The sequence below is a fragment of the Chelonia mydas genome, chromosome 5, assembly GCF_015237465.2.
Source record: "Chelonia mydas isolate rCheMyd1 chromosome 5, rCheMyd1.pri.v2, whole genome shotgun sequence".
NCBI lineage: Eukaryota > Metazoa > Chordata > Testudines > Cheloniidae > Chelonia > Chelonia mydas.
In genome coordinates, this window is record NC_051245.2 from 5,342,706 (window position 1) to 5,356,918 (window position 14,213).

Below are 14,213 nucleotides of genomic sequence, written 5' to 3' on the forward strand. Positions count from 1 at the left end.
GGAGGGCTTCAGCTTTCTTGACCACAGGATGTGGTCACAGGAAGGACTGCTAGGAAGAGATGTGGTCCACGTGGCCAAGAAGGAGAACAGCATCTTTCCTCACCAACTCAATGAGGAGGGCTTTAAACTAGATTCAAAGAGGGCAAGTGACAAAAAGCTCATACGCAAGAATAAAAAAGGGACTTTAGCAGAGGGCTAGATGTTTCGGGGGGCAGGGTGATATGCAAAGTTATAACAGGATGATAGGAGCAAAAGGAGGAAAATCTGTTCAATATCTTAGATGTCTAAACAAATAGGAGAATGGGGAACAAACAGGAACTAGAAGTATTAGTACATAAACTAAATTATGACATAATTGACAGACTTGGTGGAATAAATCTCATGACTGGAATATTGGTACAGAGGGAGATAGATTGGTCACGAAGGGAAAAAGGGAGGTGATGTTGCATTGTACATCAATATATACACACTTGTTTGAGGTCCAGAAGGAGATGAAACAGACAAGCTGAAAACATCTGGATAAAGATAAAAGGAGAAAAAAAAAATAAAGGTGATGTCATGGTAGGTGTCTATTCCAGACCAGCAAATCAGGAATAGATGGTGGATGAGGCATTTCTAGAACAAACAAAAATCCAATACCCAAGACTTGGTAGTAATGGGGGCTTTAATACAACAATACACAAAATGTCCATTATATTCTTGGAATGTACTGGGGACAACATTTTGTTTCAGAAAGTAAAGACTGTCCCCTCCGTCTTCCATTTTAGACTTGATTCTGAGCAACAGGGAGATATTGGTTGCAAATGTAAAGATGGAAGGCAATTTGAGTGAAAGTGATGATGAAATGATGGTTTCACTGTTTTCAGGAAAGGAAGGAGTGAGAGCAGCAGAATAAGAACAGCAGAATTCAAAACAGCAGTCTTTAAAGAACTCAGAACAGGAAGGTTAGGTTCGGTTCCATGGGAAGTCTTGATTTTAGTAAGGGTTTTGAAAGTCCCACATTGCTTGCTCATGAGCAAGTAAGGGAAATGTGATCTAGATTAAATTACTATAAAGGTGGGTGCACAACTAGCTGAAAGATGATAGTCAGAGACACCAACTTCCCGAGGGGTGCTCAACACCCACTCCACCCCTTCCCCCAAGCCACCCTCCGCCTCTTCCTACCCCCACCCCCAGCATGCTGCTGAACAGCTGATCACAGTGGGCAGGAGCCACTACAACACTGCACCCCCGCACAGCATGGCTTGAGGCAGAAACCTGAATTTGGCTCTACACCTTTCGCATCTAGCCATACAGGGAGAAGAGATCCTGCCCTGAGCCCAAGAACCGTTCCACACTCAGTTTCCCATGTGTGTTAGAAAGTGCTGAAGCTACAATTGTGCAAAATTATATAGATTGGTAGGGAAAGCACTGGGGGGGGGTTCCTTTATTTCCTCTTCCTGCCCCACTGCTGCTCCCCCTCCCCACTGAACAGCTGGTCATACCAGGGGGGAGGGAGGGGGAGCTAATCCATGGGGCTGCTGAGCACCCACTATTTTTCCATGGGTGCTCCAGCCCTGGAGCACCCATGGAGTCGGCACCTATGCTCAGAGTAGTTATCAATAGTTCACTGTCAAAGTGGGAAGGGGGACCCAGTGGGACCCCTTCAGAGGTCAGTCCTGGGTCCAATACTATTCAATATATTCATTAAATGATTTGGATATTGGAGTCAAGAGAATATACTCAAAATCTGTGGAGGACACTGAGCCGCGAGGGGTTGCAAGCACTTGAGGACAGGATTAAGGTCAGGCTTGACAAAGCCCTGGCTGGGATGATTTAATTGGGGATTGGTCCTGCTTTGAGCAGGGGGTTGGACTAGATGACCTCCTGAGGTCCCTTCTAACCCTGATATTCTAGGATTCTATGATTAGAATTCAAAATGAACATGACAAATTAGAGAACTGGTCTGAAATCAACAAGGACAAGGAAGGAATCAAATGTACAACTACACAATGAGGATTAACTGGCTATGCTGTAATACAGCTGCGATGTAGTGGCAAAAAAAGGCTAATATTCTGGGGGTGTATAACAGGAGTGTCATATGTAAGATACAGGAGGCAGCGTCCCGCTCTGCTCAGCCCTGGTGAACCTGCTAGAGTACTGTGTCCAGTTCTGGATGCCACATTTTAAGAAAGAGGTGGACAAACTGGAGAGGGGTAAGAGAACAAAAATGATAAAAGGTTTAGAAAATGTGACCTATGAGGAAAGGCTAAAATGGGCATGTTTAGTCTTTAGAAAAGATGACAGATGGGGGGGACCTGATAATAGCCATTAGCAAATATGAAGACTGTTATAAAGAGGACAATGATCAGCTCTTCTCCATGTCCACTGAAGGTAGGAAAAGTAATGGGTTTAATCTGCAGAAAGGAAAATTTAGGTTAGATATTAGGAAAAACTTTCTAACTGTAAGGTAGTTAACTTTAGGATAGGTTTCCAAGGGAGGTTATGGAATCCCACTCATTGGAGGTTTTTAAGAACCATTTGGACAAGATCCCTGTCAGAAATCTAGGTATGTTTGGTCCTGCCTCTGCACGGGTGGCTGGACTTGATGACTTCTCAAGGTCTCTTTCAGGCCTACATTTCTACAACAAACAGAAGTCACCGCTTTTCCACAGTGAATGTGAAAAAGTATTAACATAACTATTGAAGATGAGTGCTAGTAAAGAGGCTTTGAACTAAGATGCTGTTCATGACAAACCTCAAACTGAGAGTTAATTATTCCATTCTAGTATTATGAATAAAGTCAGTTCTGGAAAGCAAATCAAGGAACACTACAGAAGGCCATCTCATGGTGCTAAGTTTGTTCAATACACAAACATGCTTTCTCCCCAACCCATGGGTATCTAAAATTGCAGCTAGTGATGATATTCTTGCGCCTTGTACAGCTGTGCTTCTCATGTGCAAACTGCTGCAGTGTGCTGGTTGCTAGGGGAAACTGCCAATAAGCTCAATGTGAGGAAAAGATGCATTAATACCAGGAGAATGAAGAACCAGTTTTTATTTAGGCTTACAGGACTCAGCCAAGTAAGGACTGACAGTTAGAATTCCGGGTGACAAAGTGTGACATCCTAGCATCACAACAGGTTTACCACCAAGTAGTGTTAAATTTCGTTTGCATCCACACACTCTGGGAAACAGGCAGTGAAATGGGATTACTAAACTGAATTAGTTATACAAGCGAACAGTGAAATGGTGGCTTAATATGGAGGTATCCTGTATGACGGAGGAAGTACACTTGCACATTTCTGAAAGATTCAAACTGCATAATTTAAAAAAGGCATTCCATTGAAAAGTGGTGTAACCACTACAGATCTAATAAGCCTCTATAGCCACAGTTTTCTACTGTTTTTCCAGTATTCTATGGATTTAAACACTCAGGAGTTCAATGACCAGTGGAGTGTTGATAAAGCTGTATTTTTCCAATTAGAAAACAACATTTTAGATTGAGTATCTACCAGATTTTGATGAATGCTATGGTTTGAATCTGCAGATAGTATGTACAGAATAGACTCTGATTAGAGCCTCTAGATGCTACTGTAATAAAATTTTGCACTCTTTTTCAGTAATCTCTCAAGGCAGAGCGTGTACAAGGCTCATCCATGGACTAAGAACGTTAGTGTTTGCATATGTAAACTGTAGTATTTATTAAAATCAAGTAGTATGCATTCAGTCTCAACTTGATACCTTACTGATCTAAACAGTTACTTTATATACACCGAGTGTTGACTATTCTACTACATGCAAGAAAATGGAACATTTTAAGTTAGTCAGTTTAATGACCTTCTCTAACTAATTTAAATATAGGTGTATACAAGACCAAAACTAGTTATTTTAACCAGACTTAAGTTATTGATTACTTCAGTCTTCAATATTTTAAAGTTTGGCAATTGCTAGATTAAGGCTTAATCGAAAAAACACTAACCCCTGTACAAGAACAAAGATGCTGTATCTACTTCTGTTGTACAGAAGTTCTCTTTCAAAGCTACAAAACCAAACATTATGCAGAATTCTGCTCACTCATAACCCAGTTACTGAAAAATTACTTGTTTGCCTCAGAGGACTATGCATGAGGCTTGCCAAATAGAAGCTCAGAGAATTTTAGTGTTATGTAATACACTAATCAATTTGCCTACATTTGCATCCACACAAGCTGTACAGCTAACAACTGAACAAGTGTTATTTTTGTGCAGCACATTAATATCCAGAAAAATCTTTACTGCATCATGTACTGGGATTAACTTCACAGATTTATTATTTATACTGTTGCAGCACCCAAAGTTCCCAGTCAGATCAGGGCCCCGCAGTATTTGTTGCTATTAAAAAAAATAAAGTGACAATCTCTGCCCTGAAGAGTTTACAATTAAATTTTCTGGCTATATACAAATGGCATTTAAGTCACAAAATTCTCTCAAAAGAGGGTGGTGGCAAAATTCAGCCCCAGTGTGTATAAATATTTTGCAAATATATTCAGCAAAAATGAAGAATAAATTTAAAAGTGTTTTAGAAAATTCCATCTCAAAGTGGGGCACTTCTTGCTTTCTGGTCAGTTTTGACCCTATTTTGTTCTCTGGGCACTGTGTTGCTGTAACTGAAATGGAGACTGGGGAAGAAGAGAAGCTCTTTTGTGCCCAACAATTTGACAACAGTTTATAATGTTCATTGAATAAGTGGGTACAAAAAAGCCACTATCCATGCTATAGATTCTACATTGCATTTATTTTTGCTGCTTGTCTGAACTGACTGAGCTCTGCTTTACAAAGCTGCCAAGTTCTTGTGAGCAGGGGTGGAAGCATTACTCCACCTTCAGAAAAAAAAAATGCATTTCCATAGTGGGAGTGTTTGTTCATTCTAAGCATTTGGATCAGAGACCTTTCCTCATATACCAGCAGGCTCATTTAAATTGGAGTACTACCTGCTGTTTCTTCTTTCAGAAAGAAACTAAGCTGTACCTGACCACACTACAGTTTTGAAGGCAGCCCCGAAGAGGGCTGCCTTCAAAAAGCAGGTATGCAAGATCTGCATCAAAAGTTGCCAATATATTATGGCCTTAAAAGGAAGACTTCCACCACAAGGCATAATAAAGTGTCTAGAGGACATCCATGTAAGTACCTGTTGATCCGCATACATTAAGCTACACTTGAACAGCATCTTTTGGACAAAAAGACCCAGGAGAGAGAGACAGAGAAAGTGGAACATAGCAACTTTACAGAGCACAGCAACACTACGTAAGTTTGACAGGATTCCAGGTTCCAGTACCCCGGATCTTCCTCATATGGAAAGACCAAGGAGTCAGATGTTGGGGAAATGACCTCAAGAGTATGTGAGCAATGGTATGTGCAGTGCTCACTGCTTGATGTTTACTGGGACACTGATCCTCAAAAAAAAAAAAAGTCAGTCTGCATTTAGATGAGGGATTTAGCATTTCATTTTGGATACTTTTATCAGGATTGGGAAAAGAGTAATCAAGTACCCCTAATAACAGGATTGAAAATCCTCTAGCTTTTATTATAAAAAAGAATGGTTATAAGCAAATCAGATACAAAAACAGCCCATGCAGCCTAGATAATGGTATGTGCTGCAGTGTGTGTATATCCCACAATCAATTATGTATTAGGCTTTGCAGCATAGGTAATAACCCATTATTTTACAGATGGAACAGAAGCACAAAAAACAAACTTACAAGGCAGTATGTCCAATCATACCTAAAGGTAAAACACAGTTCATTTGCTCTTCAGCTGTGATTAGAGTTGATTTTAATACAGCTAGAGCAATAAAAACAGATTAATGATCTTGAGAGTCTGCATCATTAGTTCATTATCCTGTGCAGTTCAGTTGTTTAACGCAAAAAAGCCACAACAGCAAGATATTAGTTTGCAAATTAAACATGTACTAGAAAGTCAGATTGGTCAGCATTTGCCATAGGACGTTAAAACTGTTTAATGTTAAAATGAAGCTATTCCTTATTAAGTCAAGACTGGATCTAAAACAACTGAATACAGCAAACTAATAAAGGCATTTTTGTATATTCTTAGATTTTCACCAATGAAATCATGAAGCCAGACATGAACTATGCTTTAAAGTTACTGTAAAATTAAGAGGGACACTAGAGGTTTGCTACAGGGCCAGATTTTAGATAACCATTTCAGATTAAGTTCCTTAGGTGAAAAAGGGAAGGTAAAGGAAACAGCAGCCTGCCCCATTTGATTACTAGAGAATCTGTGCTGGTGGAGATCAAACCCTTGGATCCTTATTCACACCAGTACATATTATTGTTAGACCTTTCGGTTACAGGTAAGTAAGTAGTAGTTAAGAACCAAGGAATTCTGCACCCTCTAGCCAAAGCAGTTCCAGACATGAAACTTATTTGTAAACAGGAGTCTATCAGCAAGACAGAAAAAAATGCATAAGGTAAGTATTTGATGACTTGTATCTCATCTGTCCACACTAGTAGAAACACTTAAAAAGATTAGAAAGGAATACAAAATCCTGGAGCCTACCTTTGCCTTTAAACAACCATGCTCAAAAACACTAGCATAACAGTGTGTTTGGGAAGAGGGGAAAATGCAGATAAGAGAAAACAAAGGTGGGGTCTTCTGCTAGGCCTTAAACTGAGCAATATCATAATAAAAATAATCTTTTGTAATGACTTCTAACAGCTATCCAGTAAAACTGAACCCTGGTCACTCTGCCCTGGGAGCCCTCTACCATTCTGTACAAACAAGGGAAAAAAAGGAAGGAGAAATTCTATAATCCAAGGAAACAGACTGAAAAGTCACACTGGTCTCAACAGTGTGGGCATTTCTCAAGTCTACAGGAAAAAAGAATGTCTTTTCAAAGTTTACAGATGCCCAAAGGAAGATGAGGAAACCTTTTGCTGGGGACTTCTGAGTAACAGGCAGGCCATCTAATGTATATGATGATAGACTTCAAGAAAGATGGGGACAAAAAGTAAAAATTCTGGGGCCAGGTGGTGAGAGAGACAAGGCCTCTTGGAAGTTTGGAGACACCTAAAAGGCAGGTCTGGGCATTACATAAACAGGAAGGTTTGACATCCATCTCATAACGATACAAGTTGTAATTCAAAATTTTTGGGATTTCAGCACTAAATATCAACAAATTTAAAATTGATCTTAGGAAACAAGCAATTCATGAGCAACCTCTGGAAATAACTGCTAAGCAATATCAAGGCCAAAAGCTTAGCAGGATTCAAAAAAGGATTAGACATTTATATGGATAATAAGAACATCCACAATTACATCATCTAGGATAAAAATTTATAAAAAGGATTAAAGGGATACCAACTCTCATGCTTCAGGACACATGTCAGCAACTAACTGCAGTGCCATATAAGTCTCAGGAAACCTTAGTGATTGGAATGGAGCACTGGAAGCTATCCCATTGTTCTACAAATTGTAATTAAACAATTTACTAAGGGCTAGTATACAAAAACTTGAGCTGATTTAACTAAGTCAGTTCCCTTCAGCTAAAAATAACTAGATGATTTGAAAGTGTGGGGACAGTTATTTCGGAGTAAAAGCGGCTCAGTCAACCAACTTTGCCTAAATCAACTGTAACCACTTTCATTCACCGACTTGCAGCAAAATAACTAAACAGGCTTAGAGGTAATACCTTGTTATTTCAATGCAATTTTTTGTGTGTAGACCAGCCCTAAATCTGATTGTACTACAATGCAACATGACATTTTTAGGATTCAAGGGAGCACTTCAGTGCTGATGTCAGTGATTACGTGTCATTTGGGGCTTGTCTAGACTAGGCTTTCAAAGGTTCATCTTTAGAAACCTAGGCGGTTCAACCTCACCCTGCCTACACGGTTTTAAAAGGTATTAGCTAAAATGTTCTTAAAATGTACCCTTTACCCACCTTGTCTGTAATTTCACTGTGGTCAGGGTGTTCTTTTGTTAATGAATAAGAAGTTGGATTTATAATTGTTGTTCAGCACCCCGTGTGCTTTTACAAGGGGAGCTTTATAAAAAAAAAGATCATTTAAACAAGATTTTAGTCACTGGAAGCACTAAAGTTCACCAAGCAGCAGTGTTCCCTCTAATTTTTCCCCACACATGTGCAGAATGAATTTTGTTATGTGCCCCAATATGGAGATGTGTGACGTATCACCTCCATATTCATAAAAAGAAAAGGAGTACTTGTGGCACCTTAGAGACTAACCAATTTATTTGAGCATAAGCTTTCGTGAGCTACAGCATCCGATGAAGTGAGCTGTAGCTCACGAAAGCTTATGCTCAAATAAATTGAGCAGTCTCTAAGGTGCCACAAGTACTCCTTTTCTTTTTGCGAATACAGACTAACACGGCTGTTACTCTGAAACCTCCATATTCATCTGGCAGAGGTAGGGCTGAGGGGTTGGGTGCAGAAGGGTGAAGGCTCAAGCTGGGGCTGGGATGAGGACTCCCCCCAGCCCTCTCCCCTGGCTGCAGCAGGGCAGAGTTGGGAGAGAGGCATCTCTCCCTGCCACAGCCCTCAGTGCCTGCATGGCACTCAACAGGCTGCTGTGCATCCACACAGCTTAGAGCGAACTTAGCCAAGCAGAAGTAAGGGTTTGTTAATATTGCCATCAGATCTTGTTTCAGACAAGTTTAAACACTTAGGTCTGACACCTGGGAGTCTGTGTGCTCATCCCACTTGCAAGGTTCTTTAGGGACATTTAAAGCATGGGTTATCCATCTTTTTGAAATATTTAGTTTCTGCTGCTCGTTAGCAGCTTACCTCTCTTCATAGCTACAGAAAGCCACTTAAATTGGCTGACCATGAAGTAAAGCGGGCCCTTTTGGAATTCTGATAAAGGAGTTTTAATTATCAAATTAGTGCCAACTGAAATATCAGATTCTGGAAAGAGCATGTGGTAAGAACATGGAATACTCTTGTGCACCGTTTCAGTGAGATCTGGTATACCAAGGTTCACATCACTCCAGAGGCTAGTGTCAAGTATGCCATGTTTTTTGTATCGCTTCTCACCATTTTAATAGAAAGTGCAAGATAAAAACCACACAAAGTTCAAAACAAGATTACTGGACCAAATGAATCTGAATAGGTCACTCTACTATCAACAGAAGGTAAGCTTTATATGTTCATGTCCAGGCCTTCTACCAAGAATTGTAACTAACAGCCTTCTAAAATATTAAGAACTCTTGTAAAACCTGAGGCAGCATGATCCAAACAGGCAGAGCACAAGCTCAAGTCAGAACATCTGAGTTACAGTCCTAGACCAGCCACACTCTCACTGTTCAATTTTAGGCATTTATTGAAATTTTTAACGTATATGGATTTGCACATCTTACTTTTAGATGTGACTTTTGAAAATGGGTCTTTGGCACTTTTACCGTAGGGCCCAATTTTCACACTTACTGAGCACGCACATATTCAACTGAAGTTCATGGCAGCAGCAGATTCTCAGTTCCTCTGGAAAAAAATTAGTTTTTTTAATGCCTCTGCATCGACAATACCTTCTTTAATTATCTGTATTACCATAGCAACTGGAAGCCTGAGTCATGTACCAGGATGCAACTGTGATAGGCACTGTACAAACACAGGACAAAAAGATGGCCCCCGCCCTAAAGAATTTATAATCTAAACGTAAGCCAAGAGACTGACTGATCTAGACAGACAGATGGGGGAATACAAGGAAACAATGAGACAACAGTGGTCAGCATAACAAGCAGCGGTCTCTGCACACCAACAGCCTACCCGGTGTCAAGTCTTTTGTAGGCCTCGTAGCAAAAGAGTTTTGAGGAGGGACTCAAAGGTTAACAATGAGGTAGCTCTGCTGATATTTACTGGGATCTCCTCCCAAGCACGTAGGGCACACATATGAGAAAGCACAAAGTTTAACATGTGGGTAGTGGAGGCTGCCATCATGGCTGATCAGAGGCAAGCACCAATAGCTCAACAGCAAATGGGAGATAAAGTGGGGACTGACTATAAAGGGCCTTGAAAGTTAATAAAAGCAGCTTTGTGAATTGTGACAACTGGGCCTACAAACGTACATGAGTTGCGAGCTCAACTGTAAGAAGTATGTAAAAAGTTTATAAGATGTCATAATAACCCATAACAAATGTTGATTGGAAAAGGGAGGCAAAAAACTGAATTAGTCTAGTCCAAACAGAAGAGATCTATCAATATGATTCAAGGACTGTGAAGTTAAAAACCAAACAAACAGATGTGGAACCAAAAGTTAGAGCCAAAATTGGTGTCAGATATTAAGCCTAGTTGGTAGATAAAAATGAGGGGGATGGACTATTGAAGATCCATTAGGGAGTGGTGGGTAGAAAAACATTGTGGGGGAAAAGAACAAATAAAAAAACAGATGGAAATATAGACAAAGGCTACTGGAGCAAGCTCCACCATCATGGCTGTCCCTCACAGGTTTCCTGGAAAAATGGGCCTTCATCATCCTGAACCTAAGAGGTGTCCTAATCAGAACAGGCCAGAGAGAGGGACCTAGCTGATATTGTCACCCCTACCAGTTCCTGATGAATCCCAAACATCTTCTGGAGTGACACTTACCTTCTCTGATAACACCTAAGAGACTGTCAGAGTTTTTCCTTCTCAAGATGGTTTACAGCTAAAGGGAAAGGCAGCAGGGGATGTTGCTAAAATGAAAGCCGTATTTCATAATTTATATTTCAAATGCTTTAACTGCTTTTCCTTCTTTTCTGTATTTTTAGTTAAAAGGTTAAAAAGATTTTTTAATGGTGTTTGTGCCATGGTGCCAGGCTTAGGTATCTGTATAACAATCGCCGGACCTTGCTGAACACTGTTTAACATTAAACAGAGATTGGGTTATGTTAACACCGTTAGCCCTTTTAATCCATTTCAATAAGAATGCCTTGAGATCTACGAATGAAAGTTACAGTACATGTCAAGAACTGGGTTAGGAAAGCTTATCCAAAACATACTACCCTAAGGAATAAGTTTCCTAGCCAGAATGAAAGAAGTTTTGTATTGCTATGCATCTTCCCACAAAAATAGACTTTGGAAGAAAACACTGCATTATCTTCACAGCAGTAAGGACTACTTTTGTAGTCCTTTATTTTAAATGGAAGCTTCGGTACAGCTTTGAGTTCTTGCCAAGTATTAATTGTTACCCATAGACTTGCTGATGTTGCTAGTGCAGACCAAGCAACATTTTAACCAACATGTCATCTAGTTCTGCTTAGAGCAGGTCTAGATGACATTGTTAAAAAGGTCTTCAGCACTCTGTATGAACTAGAGTGTTCAAATTGCTACCAACCATGGAGCTGCACCATAGAAGTGCTGGTGGGAAATTAAGAACAAGTTGAATTCAGAAGATGCCTTAGACAAATCCTTAACACTAATAAAGTAACGAGGCAGCTTTTAAATAGATGTTAGCATTTACACAAAGCTATTTTATTGAACTAAGAACAGAGATGTTATTTTCCTAATAGATTTTTTAACCTACCACCTACTTTTGCCCACAGCCATATTTCCACGGAATGCTCTTTCACAGCTGAAAGTGCACTAGAAAAAAATCCCTGCTTCCATCTGAACACAGAGCTGAACCATCACAACTCATCCATCACTATTTCTCTTGTACAAAGATTATGTACAAATACAGGTTCAGATACCAGTAACTGGCAGATCAGAGATTCAGAAAGTTTATGACTAGCCTTCTGTAATTTTCTTCTGCCAAGAAGTTAACACTTGGTGTTGCTTAACATGAAGTGGTGTCTATAAAAACATATCACAGCTGGCAGTTACAAATACATCCTTATGGCAAAAAGACAAGCTATTAGTTCAAACTTCATTTAGTTTATTCAGATGTCAAGTTTTTGTTGCCAATGCACATAAATTAATTAAGCGCTCCACAAGGAAAGAGGCAGAAGATTAGAACCAAGTTATGGATTCATGATAAAGCTGGTTACTGTTTTGCTATCTACAGCATGATAGAGGACAAAAGGTGTATGCATTTACAGCAATTAAACTACAGTAAGAGTGTTAAGGTAGTAAAGTCAAGCACTCAAAAGCTGAAAAATGCCCAATGCCTGGTCCACCATAATTCAGTTCTATTGTGCGTATGCATTCTAACAGACTAATTACATGATCACATACTCCTCCCCCAAGCCAAGTCCCCCAGACTCCTGCCTCATTCAGTGCACAGGATGGACTCCTTCCTTACACAACTCTGCTCAATTCCCAGAGTACAGTCCACCCTGTGCACTGATGGAATGAACCCCTCCCTACCTGCACGGTCTCAGAGCCCAGGCTCCAGCCTAGCCTGAATGTGTACACAGCAATTTTATAGCCCCAAAGCCAGAGTCGGCTGACTTGGGCCAGCTGTTGGTCTTTCCGTGCAGAGTAAACATATCCAAAGAGGTATCCAAGCACCACACCATGGTTTATGAATCTACCATTTCTGTAGTAAACACTGAAGAAGACATGGAAGTTTTCTTTAATAATTTTTAAAATGTTACCAAGAGAAATGTAAAATGATTTTCAATATCCATCAGAATATGCAGGAGGACCAAGACGATTCAGAAGTGAACATCCATGCACACACATTTTTACAAATGTTTGTTCTCTCAGAGAGTTCTATGGGTCGATATTTACATAGTTACCTACATATTTTTATCTTGAAAATATATTCAGCTGCTTATATATGGAAGTGTGGCTGCATAAAGGAGTTAGTCTAGAACAGAGAATTATAACATTGTATCAGGGAACTCGAATAATTTTGTACTATGAACCTTAATAACTTGTCATTTGATGCTTCATTCTATATTAAAGAGACAGTAACAAGCACGTGTTCCTTCATTGTACCTATTAATACAAGCAAAAAATGGAAAAAATATTTTAATTTGATAGAATAGTTCTTAAATTCTCCATTGCAATCAGCCGTTTTCAGCCTAAAATAATAAGCATTAAGCCACTACATATGGTAATCACTGCCCATTTAAATTCACGAGTTTAAAACTTGGAAATACTAGCTACCTTACAACCAGGAAGAGAATTACCTGCACGTCATCCATGCTGTAGTTTTCTATTTAAAACACTCTCTAAATGTAGAGACTGGTTTTCTGTCCAAGTGTTTTAAACTCAGTGTTATGGCATAGACTGGGAAATTACACAAAAAAGCATAACATGCCTTCACCAAGTTCTGCTAATAGTAAACCGTAACCAGCAATACTGTTCAAGCAATTTCTAACTTACCAGTTTGTACAGAACCACACTGTGCAAAAGCACATACCTGACCTTGTGATTACAGAATCTTTAAGTAGCAGTCGCATTCAGAAGACACACAAGCCCTACATGCCAAGCGCATACATAGCACTCTTCTTTGCAAATTGGATACAATTAACTTAGGCTTGAATAGAGACTGGGAGTGGTTAATTCATTATACAAAGTAAAACTATTTCCCCTTGTTTATTCCTCCCCCCCACTGTTCCTCAGATGTTCTTATTAACTCCTGGAAATGTGCTGGAAATGGCCCACCTTATTATCACTTCAAAAGGTTCTCTCTCCCCCCACCCCATTCTCCTGCTGGTAATAGCTCATCTTAAGTGATCACTCTCCTTACAATGTGTATGATAAACACACATTTTTTCATGATCTGTGTGTATATAAATCTCCTCACTGTATTTTCCACTTTATGCATCCGATGAAGTGAGCTGTAGCTCACGAAAGCTTATGCTCAAATAAATTGGTTAGTCTCTAAGGTGCCACAAGTCCTCCTTTTCTTCTTCCAATAGGCACTCAGTTTCTCTACGTCCAGAAGTCTTCCTGGGAACTGGACCTCAAAGCACAGGGAAAAAGGAAAGTCAGCCTGGCTATAGCACAAGAGTTAACTGCAATATCTAAAAAAAATTGTGACACTTGACCCTTAAAGGGAGGTGTAGAAGGGGAAGGAATTAGAAAATATAGTTCCACTAAAACCAGCACAGGGCCCTCTGGCACATGCTCAAAAATTGCTGCCTAAATGCAGCAACACCTGTTGCAGAGGCAGCCAACAAGGGAGAGTTTTGCCTCCAGTGAAAGTCATTCTGGCCAAATCAGAATTACCAAGCTCAGAGACCTGGACATGACCTTCATGCCTTTCTCCCCAAGATGTCTGAACTGCATAATATCCCCAGAGTAGGGGGGCTCCTTCCCAGCTTAAGATTTCACTTATAATGAACACAAAC

The 14,213-nt window shown here is 39.9% G+C and overlaps 1 protein-coding gene across 4 annotated transcripts in view; it reads right to left on the reverse strand.

Moving 5' to 3' along the window:
- UBE2R2 (ubiquitin conjugating enzyme E2 R2) overlaps positions 1-14,213 on the reverse strand; it is a 97,009-nt gene that overhangs the window by 59,332 nt on the left and 23,464 nt on the right. The window contains exon 1 of one of the 4 annotated variants that reach the window (XM_037902317.2): positions 471-530. The exons of the other annotated variants lie outside the window; for them this stretch is intronic. Coding sequence (XP_037758245.1) covers positions 471-515 — 45 coding nt within the window. The 5' untranslated portion in view covers positions 516-530. Of the gene's footprint in view, positions 1-470; positions 531-14,213 lie in introns of those variants that run through there. 4 annotated transcript variants of the gene reach the window in all.